This window comes from Buceros rhinoceros, unplaced genomic scaffold, assembly GCF_000710305.1.
Source record: "Buceros rhinoceros silvestris isolate BGI_N320 unplaced genomic scaffold, ASM71030v1 scaffold32598, whole genome shotgun sequence".
NCBI classification, from domain to species: Eukaryota; Metazoa; Chordata; class Aves; order Bucerotiformes; family Bucerotidae; genus Buceros; species Buceros rhinoceros.
This window is the reverse complement of record NW_010429098.1, coordinates 510-17,156: the sequence shown is the minus strand read 5'-3', so window position 1 is coordinate 17,156 and position 16,647 is coordinate 510. Positions and strand designations below refer to the sequence as shown.

At 51.5% G+C, this 16,647-nt stretch overlaps 1 protein-coding gene across 1 annotated transcript in view; it reads right to left on the bottom strand.

Annotated features, from left to right (window-relative positions):
• CNNM1 (cyclin and CBS domain divalent metal cation transport mediator 1) overlaps nt 1-16,647 on the bottom strand; it is a gene marked incomplete at its 5' end in the record, with an annotated part of 17,902 nt that overhangs the window by 749 nt on the left and 506 nt on the right. The window contains 7 exons of the mRNA XM_010142529.1: nt 333-514; nt 717-880; nt 4,963-5,010; nt 5,188-5,287; nt 5,466-5,635; nt 5,904-6,044; nt 6,615-6,758. Of these exons, the coding sequence (XP_010140831.1) occupies nt 333-514; nt 717-880; nt 4,963-5,010; nt 5,188-5,287; nt 5,466-5,635; nt 5,904-6,044; nt 6,615-6,758 (949 nt within the window). The remainder of the gene's footprint in view (nt 1-332; nt 515-716; nt 881-4,962; nt 5,011-5,187; nt 5,288-5,465; nt 5,636-5,903; nt 6,045-6,614; nt 6,759-16,647) is intronic.

The window sequence follows — 16,647 nt, the reverse complement described above, 5'->3', positions numbered from 1 at the left end:
ACAGGGCAGGCATGGCAGCGGGGCAGGGAGGGGCTGGGCACCGGGGCAGCACTCAGCAGAATGCCAGCCGCAGCAGCAGGTCCCAGAGCCAGGGACCCCGGCGGGGACAGGAGCACGTGGCTGTGAGCAATCACATGCCTGCACACTGGCACCCCTGTGCAGGTGCAAAACAGCATCCACAGGCATATGCGTGTGAATGCCCACGTGCCCCGGGCCACGTGCAACTGTGTCTCAGCGGTGGTGTGCCCATCTCGCCAGTGGGGACCAGCATGCCCCTCCCCCAGGGACAGGCAGTGCTGGCCTGTGGCAAGGAAAGGATGCTGCTCGGTGACTCACACATGATGCTGTTCCTCTCATTCAGGAGGGTGGTGGGGTCCTCCTTGGGCGTCTGTGGGGTTCCCCGTGTGGTTGAGGCCTTGGTTGAGTCCCTGTCGAAGGCCTCCATGTCAGGAGACTGGGGTGAGCTGTCCATGCGGCTGGCCACCAGCGCGTTGTGGTACTGCTGCCGGGTGACCTGGGCACACAGACATGCGTGCCAAGCTTAGCGGGGACCAAGACCCACTGGGACCTCCTGGGGACTTGGGGGCACCAAACCCCCGAATAGCAGGAGTGTAGGTCTCCCCAGACCCCACCAGGCTCCCAGGACAGAGCAGGGTGAGAGGGTGCCTGGGCAGGTAGTGGCTGGGATGGGATGGTCCCTGCCAGCCCATCAATACCTTGACAAACTGCACATCACAGAGGATGTGCACGGAGTAGTCAGGTGTGTAGACGTTGTTGCTGCTGCTGTGGAGCTGCGTGGTGCTGCCCCCGTAGTCGTTGTGTTCCCGGCTGGGGGACTCAGAGCGGTTGAGCCCACTGCACCGTGACGGTGACCTGTTCACTGTGGAAGGGGATGGCAGAGGCAAACACTCACTCTCACTCATGGTGCTGCTTGGGTTCCTAGTGTCAGCACAGGACCAGGATGGAGTGGTCACCTCTAGCGACTGTGCCCCATGCACACCGGGGCTGGCAGGGTCCCTACGGGGACCTGCAGCGGGCCATCTTCCTTGGTGCACACTGGTGGCAGAGGCTCTGCACTTTTCCAGCCCCACACAAACCGAAGGGACCAGGCAGGCATCCAACCAGGCACAGTCAACAGAGGTAAGGGCTGCTGCCCGTCTGTCACACTGACTGACCGACAGCTCTCCTGCTAGTGCACACCTTCTGCATGGCATTTGGCACAAATCCTCCTGGTTGCCGCTGGCAGCTCACAGGGTTTACTTAACCTGCCTCGAGGGCACGCTCCTGTCCACCCTGACTCCCAGAGAACAGCAGCAGAGACTGCCATGGCAAGCTGGCCTGTCACTCACGTTGACTGATGGCCTTTGACACGTGGTGTGATGGATTTTGTCTGGTCAGTAATTTATTAGGGAACAAAGGCAGCTTGTTCCTTGCACAAGTGATGTCGACATCTTGTTGACTTTGCTTTGCTGCTAAAACAACCTTCTATTACCCAGATGGCCAGAAAGCAAGCGAAGCAGAGCAGAGTGCATGCAGGGCTGAAGGTAACTGTGGGCAGAAGCAGCAAGGAGCAAAAAAACCCCAAGAACCAAGTGCAGGAAATTACAGAACTGCACACCAAAGCAAGGCCAAGCCATCCATGGCTCCCCCGTGACTCCATCCCATTCCTCCTGGGGCTTGCCTCTTACTAGGGAGGCTGCAGCAGGGACGGGACTGCTGTCTCTCATCTGCCACCTGTGCCTCTACCAGTGAGGGGTTGCCTGGCACAGAGTGTCCTGGATGCTTCTCTCCTGGTGCTGCCCTGCATGCAGGATGGAGGGTGCTTGGTGCACTATGCATGGAGAGCTGGAAAGAGCCCGGCATGTGTGGATGTCTCTACCCAAAGCCATGCCCTGTTACCTGGAGAGCCAGCCAGGGAGTCTCCTCTGCTGAAGGCGAAGGTACGGGACACTGAGACAGGCACTGCAGAGAGAAAGGAGGGGTGTGGAAGGAGGGAACAAGGGAATAAAAGAGATGGAGGTGAGTGGGGGACAGACCAAGAGGCAGAATGAGAGAAAGAATCATCTGCCAGCAGCCCTGGGCTGGGATCCCACCATTGCCGTCAGCATCCCTTCCACCCCTCTTACACCCTCCTGCTTCTGCTCCCAGGAGACATGTGCCAGCCCCGGGGACAGGGACACTGGCAAGGACACAGGCTTGCATGCTGCAAATCAACAGGCTGCTCTGTGACAAGGTAAGAGGATGTGAGGCTGGGGAGCACCAGCTCCTGCCAGGCCTGTCTGCACAGCCACGCATCTTCCTAAAGCCATGGTATGGGCAGAAAGCATCTTCCTCCCACTGGCTGAGTGCTGGCACCCTGCTCCAGCCCTTTGCCAGCTGCTGCCTGGAGAGGGGATTTTGAGGCCAGTTTGTGCCATCTGGGAGATGGGCAGAAGCTAAACCAAGTCACTGTGCTTGGCATCCAGGATGCTTCTGCGTGTGCGGGCAGGTGGCAGAGAGGGAATGTGCTCTGCAGGGGCACGGACTGGCAGGAGATCCTTAGAATGATGCAAAGCAAAGGGATTCGTGCCTGGCTGCCTGCAGCTCCCGACGAGGCCCTGGGTCTGAACAGGCTTGGGGCAATGCCGAAAAATCCCACACATCTGGAACTGCTCCATGCAGGAACTGCAAGAAGCAGAAGGACTCTGCATCTGTGGCTGCCCTACCCATTGCCACAGGGAGGGCAAATCACTAGACATTCACTTTCCACGTTTCATTGCCGTGGATCACAGCAGCAGTGATAGTTTCAAGCAGGCGTTCCCGCTCCCCGCAGGTAGCAATGCCCTGCTGCACCCCACAGCATCCCTGGGCCATGCCGCAGGGGTGCAGGGCTCCATGGGAGAGCATGGAGAGACCAGCACACAGTGTGCTTGACTCGCTCATTAATGCCTCCTGATGCTTCGTCTTTGGTCTCACTGCTGTCAGCACCCACTACGAAAGCAGCGGGAGGTCTGAGCCTGCTGGCTGCCAGACCTCTCCGGCAGCCACAGTCATGCTTTCCCCAGCTGCCCTCCCTCCTGCCACTGTGCCCGCAGCGTGGCTGCAATGCTCTAGGAACCATAGGCTCCCCATGTGATTAATGTTTTTAAATTGCTTTGAAGGTAAATCCCCCAGGAAATTTGCCCTGCAGCTACCTCCCTGCTCCTCCCCAGTAACTCCTGCTCTGTGTCCTCCCCTGGACTGAAAACACCTGCAAAAAAAGTCCAAGCAAAGGCACCAGCACAAAGTGCTGCCCAGAACAACCTTGTCCAGGCAAGAGCAAAGTGAGGGTTGATAACCAGTAGCACTCACTCTCTGCTCTCACTGCGTGACCTGCCGTTGGGCTGGCTGTTCCTGGCCTCTGCTGCCACCCCTGCCCAGGCCACCAATGCCAAAGATTGCCAAGCGATGAAAAGTTACTTAACAGTTAATTAGTAACAAACTGTTAAATACTCAAGTGTTAGTGTCTGATTTCTCTGCTGTGACCTGCTACTCACACTCATTTCTGCTGGACTTTGCTTCAAGGAGGAAGATGGACAACACCCTGACAAGGGAGATGCTCTGTGACCTCTGCCTCCCACCGGTCAAGGGTGCAACACCACACACGTGTTGTTTGTGGCTGGAGGCAGAGGTGGCTGGATGGTAGAAAACATCTCATGACTCAGCGTCACATGTGAGCATGGGTAGCAAAGGAGCCCTGAGAGGCAGCATCACAGCAGGCAGCACTGCGGACGAGAGTGGCTGCACTGGCACAGCTCCCACCCTAGCTTGCACCCTGCCTATCCCATGGTCTGTGGGCAGCACCCACTGCCTGAACCTTGGTGGGGCCCTGGGGATGGTCACCAAGGTCATCAGGCCACGTAGCCACATCCTGGGGGGAAACGGATGCTTTATTTATTCCCTCTGTCCAAACCAAGCGTGCTGTGGATGCACAGGGAAGTGGGAAAGCTATCTGAGGGGTTAATCCAGCAGTCCATGAGCCAGCCTTTCAAATGGAAGCAAAGCAGGGAGCAAAAACAGGTGACCCCTAGAGCTGCACGAAGACTGGAATGCGTGGGAGTGACAGTTACCCACTCAAGGGTAACTGTTTCCCTCTTCTGTCCATGACATCCATCCCTACAGCTCCCTAAAGGCTGAACTTAGCAGGTTCTTGTTTTGATTCAGCACCCCAGGCATCCTCAGCTTACCAACAGACACTGCAACATCTGGGGGTTGGTATGAGGGATGTGCTGGACTGGGGGTGGGCAGCACCTCTGCCTGCTCCCAAGCCACCAGGCACTAAACATTTGAATGGGAGACCTGTAAAGGAGGCAGGCGGGAGGGCTCCTAATCTCCCCTTATCAGAGCTCCCTCTTAACCCAGCCAGCAGGGGATCTGCTCATTAACTCATCAGCTCTGCAGGCAGGGAATTCACCGGCACTGGGCTGTCTACTTTTCCTCCACCACCACATGCAAACAGTTCACAGGTAAATTGACCCATTTCTGCAGTTCCTGAGCAGTCCCCATTCCTCCGGCACAGAACCCCCGTTCAACTCATGCTCTGAGCCTTGGGAACACAAGCACGTCCAGAGACACTATACTGAGATCCAGGTGCACCCTGCCGGAAGTCACAGGGTTTACTGCTCCCATGAGTGTGGGCAAGCTGCCGCTCATGGCCACTGCCCCTTCTCGTGCCTCTTGCAGCAGGGATCCAGTGCATGTCTGAAACCACGAATGGACCTCAAAGAGAACTCAAAGAGAACTCAAAGAGACCTCAAAGTCCCTCTGTGGGGATGCTCCTGCATCAGCCCCTCAGCACATTGTTTCTCCACCAAATTTTTTAAAGGCAGTGATCATAGCACAGAGCCTGAGCTGCTCTGTGTGGGATGCAAACACATTCCTCCTCCAGCCAGCCAGCGCCCCAGATGAGAGGTTTTAGAGCCCCAGCCTGTCCAAATTACTTACGGAGGAAGGAGGATCCAGCCAGGCTGCCTGCTTTCCGCACATCATTATCTGAAATGACAGTTGGAGGTGTAGGAATTGCTGAGGAAGGGCTCCCGCCAACCCTACACCCCACAGCAGGGCCATCCCATCCTATGGCCAGCCTCTCCTTCTGGTCACCAGCCAGCCTAGCCCTGTGGAGGCTGCAGAAGTGAAGAAAGAGCTGGAGGGAGCCAGCAGAGCCCTCACCTGAGGAGACAACAGCCATGATGGCGGGGACACCGTAGTAGGTGAACGCCCCGTTCTCAAACCGCAGCCCTTCCTTGCCAACCTCCACTTCCACTTTGCCCTAGAAGGAGAATGAAGGCACCTCGCACTTCTGGCCACCAACCCACTCAGGGCTGCAGGGACTCATGCCACCCTGTATGAGAAGATAGGCATCTCTGCTGGTAGAAGTAGCCTAAAGCAAGACAGCAGGGAATATGGGCCACCTCCTGCCACCCTCCACTCACTGCTGCCCCAGGCACCTGCAGGATGAGAACGAAGTAGTCAACAGGGCGGTTGCGCTGGTAGAGGTAATGCTCTGCTGCCTTCTTGTTCTTTCGGTCATACTTGAGCTCCTGGATGATGTTGGGGTGTTTCAGGAGCCGCAGCAGGATCTTCTCAGAGAGGTAGGGGGACTTGAAAGGCTCCACTTCTAGAAGGGAGGCAACACACACTCCCTCAGTGGGGCTGGGGCTGCCAGGAACCCCTTGTCCTCTGAGCTGCATGGCCTCAGCCTCAGCACCTCACTGCACAGAGGGGAGCCGAACACAGACCCGTGATGGTGAAGCAGGATGCCCAGAGCGAAGGTCCAGGCAGGACCCTTGCTGAGGGGACGGCCTGACCCAGGTACAGCTCAGGGATGCCCTGCAGGGCTGGCATGGATGCAAGGAGATGCAGAGCTTGCACAAGGACAAGGGTACCTGTTGCCATGAACCGATGGGTAGCCAGGAGGAGCTGTGGGGAGATCTTCACCCTCATCTCACTGTCTGATAGCCTGAAGATGGAGAAGTCCTGGGGCTTGCGTCCTCGGTGGGGCACCCGCTCCTTCTTCCGATTGTCTGCTGTGGGGCAGAGAGCAGAGCAGTTGCCCACCTGCAGCAGCCACAAAGCCACCACAGCCACAGGTCCCCATACCACATGCACACGTATATGAAGAGGCACATCTTGCTGCACCCAGTGGCAGCGCTGCTGTGGAGAAGCAGCCAAGCAGCAAGGCACACAGAATGTGCTGTGCATCACAGCTGAGGGAGCAGCTCCCTGGGGAGGGAGCAGGGTGGTGAAACATGCTTCTTTCCCAGGAACAAGTCCTGGGTTGCTCTTGCTGGATGCATCACCCAGAGTTGGAAAAGAGCTGGGGAACCACCCATGAGCACTTCATGTCTCACACACGTCCTTGGATCAGGCCTGCCCAAACACTGGCCACTGATCTAGTGCTTCTCTTATCTGGGGCATTCAAGGTTCCCTGACGTCTGACCAGCATCTCTCCATCGCTCTTGTTTTTTCCACTATGACTTGGAATTGCTATGGAGAAGGATCACGATTTGCTCTGGCCTGTTTCCTACCCACATGTCTGTCTGTGCAGGCTCCCACCCTGGCTCCTGCAACCGCAGTAGCTGCTCTGGGACACTAACTGTACAGATCTGTCTCATCCAGGATCTCGGACTTGATGATCTCCTCAATGACATCCTCCAGGGTGACAATGCCCATCACCTCGTAGAATGGGTCTCCTTCCCCTTCATTGTTCACCCGCTGTACGATGGCCAGGTGGGACTTTCCTGGGAGGGGAGAGCAGAGCATCAGTGAGACCCCCACCCATGGCAAGAAGGGTCCCCAGCACAGGGGCCTGGCAGGCAGACAGAGCCCAGTGGGAGGCACAGATGACAGCCATACCTCAGAAGCAGCCACTGTCATCCAAACCCACACCAACCGCACTAGCCCATGGAGACAGGGTGGGCACACAGCCCAGCCTAACAGGGCTGCTACTCCCCAGGCTGATTTCTAGGTGTCACAGGACTCTGCCGGGCTCTTGCTTGGGGCTGACTGCTGTCTTTACCCAGGCAATCTGCTGCCAGTCACTCCATTCAGCTCTTGGACAGCCTCCTGTGCAGGATTGAAGAGTACATCACACCAGAAGAGTACATTACATCAGCTGCTTCTTGCTTACCCTCAGCTTCTCTGGCAGGAGACAACTCTAACAGAGCAATGAGACAGAGTCCTCCAACACAGCAATGCGAGCGCATCCTTGGGCTCTGCTGGTTTCTCTCATCCTCCTGGTGTTTTCTTATTCTGTGTTAATTATCTTTCCTATCACATTGCCAGGAACAGCTCCCCCACATTTTTCTCTCCACCACTGTCTGGACAAATCCTAAACTTTTCTTAAAATATGGGGAAAGCCTCCAGCTCCTCAGAACAGCAGCTGGTTTTAATGCAGAAATGTGTATGTTTGTTCGCAGCTTTCAGTCCAGCTCCTGCAGAACTCCTGGGTGAAGCATCTGGACATGGAGGCTGAACACTTTTCAAGCCATCAGCTTGCACCTGAATGTCTTCTTCAAACCCTGCCCCTAACAGCAACTCCTCTCTTTTACCTTAAACAAGCAACCTGGGACCGGGACTCCTGCTTGGAAGTCGCAGTGTTTCTCTGAGTTTCAGCTTCCTCCTTTGCCCCACTAAGTTGGTAGCTCTGCTGACCCATTCTCAGGCTTCTTGCTTTGGGTGTACTTGAAACATCACTACTTGTTTTCACATGTCCAGCTCTCCGTAAGCTGTTTTAACTTCTTCAACTTCTCCCTTCCTTTATTGTCTGCACTGATTTATGCTCCTGCTCAGCAGCTTGACCGGAACCCCACTTCCAAGCTACAAACAACTTCTGGGTTTCTAGCTCAAATCTATTCTATGCTGCCAATGAACAGCACTGGTTTTCTTAACTGTCCCTGTGACTCCTACACTACTCAGCAGTGCACGCAGGTTCTGAACCTCTAGTTTTACTTAAAATGTTAAAAACGTCCTTTATCGGCCCCACAGCCAACAACTTCCCCTCCCTCTGTTTGCTCCATCCTTGCAGTCTCCTGTTGCAACACCCACACAAACCCAACTGTGTCCTGTGGGAACTGCAGGGACCTCCAGAAAGGCACAAATACCTTAATTCTCCCCATGGGCCCAGAGCTGAGTCCTTCAACAGCAATGGTCATGCAGAAAGGGGGCCAAGTCCCTTCTGCTATGCAATTGCCCCTGCACCTGCTTCTCACACAAAGCCTCCCCAACACATGCTCCTGCTGCTCTGGGCAATGGGATGTGAACAGTGCTCATGTATAAAGATGCAGTAGGGGTGGCCTCCTGCCTGCTGCACAGCTTCCTCCTCGACCACTGGTGCCTTCTGGCTTGTCCCCACAGAGGGACAGAGACAAGTGCATCCAGGGCAGCCCAGCACCAAACACATCTTGCTGGGGACCATGCGTCCTTCAAATAACCCTGCCCTGGATCTGAAACAAGCAAATGATATTTCTCAGCTGAAGATCAGCACTATACATTTCTCACAGCAAAGCTTGGGCATTTTCCGCAGTATAAATTCCCTCCTCCTCATACTGAGTTTTTATTGCAAGATTTTTAGAGAGCAGCTCTCTGCCTCCCACGCCTACAGAATTAGAAATGAGATCATAACATTGCAGCAAGTAGCACTGAGGTGCACTTTAAAAAACCAAATCAATAGCCTCAGGGCATTGAAAATTCAGCATGTGCTTTTGACCAGGCTATTTCACTCCTTTCCATACAGGGGTTTGTGCATCTTGTCTGTTCAGTGAGCAATAAAGCAACACGACTTAAGACTCAAAAAGAAAAAAGCATCAGAGTTGGCTGCAAGACAGCAGCAACAGCTACGTTTCATCTTAGCAAAGTCCAGCTTTTGAAAATGTCTCCTTTGCCAAACCCCACTCCCAAACACTGGGGCCATCTGGTCTCCTGCAAGTCCTCGGGTGAGCAAGGAGAGGGGAGAAGTTATTTCTTTTGGCCAAAAGCTTGTTGTTAATGACATTTACATGCAACCCAAAACCACCGAGCCCTTAGAAAAAGCTTAGGTGCTACTTAAAGTCAGTCAGAGAGTAATGGAGGCAATTCTTTTTTTGGCTAAACACCTACAGTGACACTGTAATTTACTCTAGAGCAGCCTCAGAGAAATGTGATTCCGTCTCCATGTTCACGTAGTGGCAAATGAGATTATTTAGAAATAACCCACACTGTTAGTCTGGAAGGAGACCCACGGTTTCACTGCGCTGGGGGCAGAGCCAGGAGGGCTGTTAGAGCGCTCAAGAGTTCTTTATTTTCACAGAAAATAAACACTTGTAGCCACGCTATAAACCCCCAGGTTTAGGTTTCCAGGCTAATACTTGCATTAAAGATGGAGCAGGTACCCAGCGATGGAAAACTGTGCAATTCCTGTGGTTGCTGCTGGCCCACATCGAGTAAGCTGACTGCAGACCCTGCCCTGCCAGCTGACCACAAAACAGCTCAAAACCCACTCCCCATCCCTTGCTGAGCTGGGTGCACTCGACTGCTGCTCCCAGCTGGCCCCCACTGGGACAGCACTGACTTGCCCTGATTTCCCACCTGAGGGACATGAGATCATCTGCACAGTCCTGTCCCCAACATGGGGTCCTGGGGCTCCTCCCGTCACTTTTTTTAACAGACGCTATAAATTTGGCAGCAGGGGTGATGGGGGTTTGCAGATGCTTTGGCAGTGTGGTCATGGCCTGTCCTCTCCTGAGCTGGGGTTGCTGTCAAACTCAGCTGTATGCCCTGCCCGGCCCTTGGAGCAGCTACACTTGCAGAGAGGAAAAGCAGTGGCTTTCGGAGTAGGTATGAGGGCAGAAGCTGGGCTGTTTTATGAGGTAGAAGCAATGACGGAGAGTAGGTGGCACAGGGACAGACCAGGGAACATCAGAAGGGTCACATTCTCTTCTCCAGCCATTATCCTGTAGGTCTGCCTCAGTGGGATTACAACAGAGACACATAAATCACTTAGACAAAACCCTAAACTTGATCTAAACCAGCTTTAAGTTCACTAAAACTGATTCCAAAACCCACGCTATTGTAACCGTTGCTTGATAGTTCAAATGAAATGAATTATAGGGGTGAGCTGCTTCCCCACTAGCAAGCTGTCACAAGTGAATTTTACAGGGCTATCGCTGATGCAGAAAAGCACAGTGGAGCACTTGAGAATCAAAGCCTTGATTTGGCAAACGCTAGAACAAATGGGCAATTAACTTTACTTGTGCGAGTAGCTGCACGGGTCTCCACAGGACGGCTCTCGCACAGGAAGTCTATAGGTGATTAAGTGTCTGCTCAGCATGGGATACAACTGCACTAAATTCTTTATGAGCTACATGAAATCTGCTCTTTTCAAACAACAGCTTCAGTGGAAAGTTAATGCCTCAAAATGCTAAATTACAGAGCTAATATAAACAGCTGAAAGCTTCCGGATGGAGCAAGCAGCTGAACAGATAGCTAAAGCTTTTATGTCCATTTTTGGGAGCCTTGTTTTTCATAGGTACCTAAATGATCTTGGGCTCATAGATCCACCTCAAAGCGTCCTCCCCGATGGGAGAACAGGGTCTGAACACATGGAAATGCCTTTACTTATGGGAAAGAAAGTGCTGTTGGCTGCAAATATAGCCCAGACGACTTCCTTATCCTTTTTTTTTATGTAGGTGCTGTGCCAGAGGAATGTTAAAGATGCTTTAGCCTTGTCTCTCGCTCCACGAGATAAGCATGAAATTTATTTTCATTAATTTTATGGTATGATCTAAAGCTGTTACTAGGAGATCAAAGGGACAGGCATAAGCCATGAGCTACAAAATGAAAGGCAAAAAAACGCCTAATAATTGGTAAATAAGGATGATTTGTGAAGCAACCATGACGTAACTGAAATCTGGTTTCTGTACGCTTTTCACCAGAGCTCTTCTCTGGGCCGGGGCTGCCAGCATCTCCGCGCCCCCTTACAGACCTGCATCTGAAATAAGGGCGGACCCTGATTTGAACTTTTTGAAGTGGAAAGGCATGTGAGTGTGCTTTTGTGTTACCATGGCTCATCTGGGCAGCAAGGGTGAAACACATGCCTGAGGAGTTGCACCTAGAGGCAATGCACACCTACGCATACGCAGGGGAGAAATAACCAGGAGGGCTGCGGAGGCACGCAGCTCCATGGGGAATCAGAGCTATGCGAAGGGAAAACTGCAAATCCTGATCTAATCCAGACCTTCCTCAGAGAAGAGAACTTCATCTGCTGACATCTGTCTCTTGCGGAATACAAAAGCCTTTCTCACAATCTGCTTTGGTGCTTTTCCTAATCCTAAGGACAACTGGGAAAGAGATGGAATATTTGGAAGAGCTGATGTATTACTATTGACAAAACAGTTCAGGGGGGTAAAGGGGAGATTAGAGGGGACAGGGAGTCTCACCTTCCGTCTGCTGTACAACAGGGTTCTGACCTCCTGGGTATGACCCTGCCTGCCCACAAATGGTGGGTCCCCCTGCATATTACCTGGAGCCAATGCAAAACCATTCTCATTGTTGTCTGTAGCACAGGCCAGTGTGTCCTTCCCCACAGCTCAGTCTGAAGGTGCCTTTGACAGCTCCCAAGAGGGAGGTGGTTGGCTGGGTGCCCTCTTCCCCCAAAGACAGGGTTCCCCTCTTACTTTGCTGAGCACCTCCCTGGAGCAGGCCTGCTCCTGGGCTTACTGGGGCAGGGTAAAGCAGCCCAGGGTTCACACAGTAAGATTTAGCACAGTTTTGGGGGGAAAGCAAAGTCGTGCTTCAGGCAGAGTTACAGCATGAGTCACTGAAACCATCTTTTTTGTAACAGCACCTCACCCACTCTCAGCCTGGCAGTCACCCTTCAGGGACATGTACAGGATAGTTCCCAGCTAACGGACAAGTCCTTAACCCACACAACGGGCCAGAGAGGTCATGGCTTCAGCCCATCAAGGTGCTCAAGATAATGGCTATCACACTTACAGAAATCTCTTGAAGGCTGATTTAAATTTCAAGCCATGCTTTGTGCTTGCAATGACTGCTGGCTCAGAAAGAGAACAGTGAAAGAAGCCATCGACATGGTACTGACCCCCATCCCTGGCAAGTGTAAGCACCTTCTCCAGCTATATTCAATTTGCAGAAATTTAATAGAGGCTGAAGAGTATATTGAAAAGCAAAGGCAGACCCTAGGGCAGAGCTGCCCTCCGCTGGACAGGCCATTTTCCCTGCTAAGCCAGGAAGTTTGGTTTTGGAGAATTTACTTTTAGTAACTCTTAAAAGATGCCAAACCACAGAAGGCTAATTTGAGTTGCACCTCGGCCTCTGCCCTGCTGCAGGAAAATGAACGTAAGAGCCCATTTCTACTGTTCCTCTAACAGAGAAAAACTGCTTGCTGAAAGGTGCCACTGCTGTGTGTAGACTCCCCCAGGAAATTAGTCAACAAAATCCACAAATGACTTGAGGAATGGGAAAGACTATGGCTTCCAAAAGGTGCTACAGAACAAGGAGAAATGCTGCCCATGAGGAGTTACATCACAGGACTGAAGCTGCAACATGCATAGCTTTGGTTATCTTCTAGGGACAGAGGAGGAACAGACTGCATCGCCTACAGCATATCACACTGAATGCATAAACCTTTCCTCCCAGCTCCCTATTCCCAAAGTGAAGTTATCCTACTGGGATCTCATCAGCTCCTCTATATTGCTTTAGCTTGGTAAATAATGGTGCAGTCATTTGTCTGCTGTATTCGGTATTTCCTCCTGGGAGCCTAGAATAAAGCCAGGTACTCTGAGATGTACCAATACAAATGGCCAAGAAGTCGTCTCAAGATACTTTCACTCCTTCAGTAGTCTCACCTTCTTTCATGCTGCAGGTGGCAAAGTTACTGTACTGGGATGATCTCAGTTGTGTGGCATCCTCCACGTAGCACTTCTGTGTAAACGCTGCACAACTATGCCTGTCTTCTACAAAGACCCCATCTAGCTTGCCTGAAAAGATGGCAAATTGGGCTTCCAGGCCTCCTCATTTCTGCATTAATTTAACTGAGCGGGACAAGTGTTTCCTTCCTCCAGGTGGACCTCTCTCACGCTGCTGTAATCTTTTTCAATGCAGTTTTTGCAGCTGCACTCCTCTTTTCTGGGTAAGCTTTCCTCTCACAGGCCAGCCCCGTCTCTGCTGCTGTTTGCAGCCTTCTCTGGATTTTACCCGTTCCCATCAGTGCTCCAAATTTAACCATCTCTCTCTAGGAATTAGCACCAAAAGAGACAGTGAACGATGCCAGCAACAGCAGTAGTCTCGTGCAAGAACAAATGTGAAGGGTTTGATCAGTTCTGCTGTGATGGGGCAGGGACAGGTTCTGTCCACCAGGAGCTCACAGCTGCTCTTGGGTGCTGTAACCACACCGGACCATTAGCTCCCTAGGTGCTACTGAAGTGTATGCTACTATTTTCAAACAATTTCAATTTTGGCAAGCTGATGCTACAGAAGTGCCCTTCCCGAGGTCTGTGGAGGGTAATCCCATATCTACACAGAGTCCTGCTGAGGGAGATGGGATTTGTAACTCATCTATGGATTAAATTCAAGGCGAACATCAATGTATTTTAACGGAACTGAGCTTAAGTAAGGTTAGGCGTGAGCATACCTAGAAACAAATGAAGGAAAATTTCCCTTCAAACCCTGCTAAAAAAGACCAGAGAGTAAAAGAAAGCTGATCTTCTTCATCACTAGGATAGCACAATGAGAGAAGAGAAATGCATCAGGTATAGAAGGATAACACAGTGTGATATCAGTGAGTAGGAGGAGGGACAGAAAAGGGAAGGTGCTGCCAGTGGTGTGGGCAAGAGTCCCAAAGTGCTGTATTTAATCACCCCTTGACATTTTCAGTAAGAACACATCTGTGTACTGTGGCAAGGAGCTCTGGCAGTGAAACTGTGTTACTTAGACATTATGCAAAAACATGACATTATGGGTATAGTGAATGTGGCAGAACATTAATCATTAGTGAAACAGATCAGAACTATACGTTGCTATCCAGGAAAGAAAGATATAGAATGTGATGGGTGTTTTGTATAAACAAACACTGTAATAACAGGAAAAAAAAAAAAGGATGTCAAAACTGTTTGAGTTAATCACGGAAGAAGGAAGAGAAAGCTGGCAAGGTTTCTCTAGAGACCTTTCTAGAGGTTTGTCAGGGACCTAACGACCTGGAGGTAGATGTCAATGCTCATCCTTACCCAAGACTTAAATTTCCTAGAAAGAGACCCAGCATTATCAGCGGCAGTCTGATGTCCTGCAGGCGCCTTGAATGTGCGGCATGACGAACGCCTTCATTAAGCACTTGCTGAACCAACAAGCAATCGGCATACTCCCTAATTAGTGGAGGTGTCATGGAAGACCTGGCCATGGAAAGCATGTAGACTTTGATCGGATCCAATAAGATTCTTCATCAAAATTCAAATGGACACAGAAAATGAGACAGTGATTAAGATTCTTAATTACAAAAGGGAAATCTTTATTTTAGAAATTAAATAGTCAAGTGAACGGGACTGAAACAGCAGTAGATGGGGCTGAAGGCTGGGAGTGAATGTCTGTCGCACTGTGGCAGCCGGTACAGAAACCTGTATTTGGAACTGGGAAAAGAGAGTTTAGGAGGGGTTCAGGACTGGGCTGGGGGTTGGCTATCAACAAACACAGGGTGCTGGGGGTGACCAAATACCTACAAGTAGTGGAAAGATGACTCAGAAGTGAACAGCAACACCTGGAGAGAAGAACATTTAGGGGAGGAGCTGGAACTGCTAAACACCATGCTGGGTTAGATACTAAGACCAAAAGCACGGCTTTTCGGCCATGTATTTTAGCAAACACAAGGAGAAGTAAGGTGGGAACAGAAATAAGTTTTAGAGAGAGCTCTATATAGGGGTTGTTACAAAATGCCCCAAAAGGCCACTGTGGCAAACAGATGTAAGGAAGGAAGAGCCTGAAGTGAAATGCCAAGAGTTTAATGGACAAAGCCGAAGGATAGATAATCCTCATTTGAGATGAGGACCAGTACGTGAAAGTGTAGGACAAGTAGCAAGGCTTAACAACACATCTGTCAGCTCAGGGAGCAATACACACAAAACGCCTCTGTTTAAGCAGGGCAGACAGGACAGCAAGCAAAGAGCAGTGAGCTAAGAAACCACCAGACCATTCCTACAAGTGTATTGATCCATAGAGTAGAAGGCTATAGAAGAAATTTGGAAGGGGCAGTAGTTGGAACACACAGAAGCAAATCAGATAATATGCAGGGGAGGCAGACTGAGGGGGACTGTGCCAAAGTCATCTAACATCTTCGGTAACACCCAACTCTCTAGACAAGGGAGAGGTAGCGGAAACCTCAGGCGAACTTCAGTAACATTGTAGTATTATGTGGGAAGCCACAGTTAGGAAGGAACTATGAAGCACATAAGGAATTAGGAAGAGGAGACAACCAGTCATGTTAAAAGAGGCATAGGAGGTGGCGGAGGTGGGGAAGAACTACTGCAGCTCATCAAGGTTGAACCCAGAGACCTTTATGCTTTTGCTAACGGCCTCAGTATAAAATCCAGGAATTTGCTGATCTGCACCACTGGGAGTTTCCTCTTTCTCTCAGTCACGCTGAGGGGCAGAGAGGGTAGGTGTTGCGTGCCCCACACAGCACCTCTCCCTGTGATCCCAGGAGGCAATGAGGACACAGTTGTGCATTGTCAGAGAAGATGCTGCCCTGCCTGTATGATGATCACTTTCCTGGCGCACAAGGTACGTCCTGTCCCCCTCTCCTGTCAGCTCTAAAAACTAGCACGGAGATGACTCACAGAGAGGCTTTCTCTGTATCTGGGATGCACCCGGTTGGCCCTTCTCACATGATCAGCTCTGCTTGCAGCAGAGCAGCCCCAGGCAGCCCTGGAGCTGAGTGCTGTTCTCCTGCATTACATCATGCAGGATGTCACCACTGCAGCCATTTCTTAAAGACTCACTCACCACGGTATGACGTACTGAGTAACAAACAGCAAAATACAATTTCCAGTGGGAGGGGGAACCCCACATGCTGTGGGTATTCTCAAGGTATGGTTAATGAAATACAGCTCTCAGCATCTCTGGGACTGCTGGCAGCTGCTGTTATGAATACTGTCATAGCTGAAAAAAAAAAAAGTACAGCTCTTTCTGATGGTTTAGGCTTTTCTTCCTCCTTCAAACCATTTGCAGAGAAACACTTTCTAGACCTGCTTCTCGCTGTTAAGCTGCATATGCAAGAGCTAAATAACAAGATGTGATCTCCTGCCATAAACTTCTCCGCACAGAACAGAGCAGCAAATGCTGCCTTGCCTGTGCAGGGGTGTGAGGCAGGCACTGTGCCCATGCTGCCAGGCCCCCACAGAGACATTAGCCCTGTAGGACAGGCTCACCTTCTGAGCCAGCAGCCTCTGAGGCCAAAAGGCTCTTTACATCTCCATAACATCACAGGCACAATCAGCATTGCAGGCCCTCAATCCACCTGCAGGCTGTTCCACCAAGTGACACCAGGATCACCACCACTCCAGCGCATGCAGGGCCCAACTCCTCCCAGCACCCCCAGTACCTGCTGGGTCCTGCCAGGAGGCCATGGGGGCTGCTGACCTGGGAATC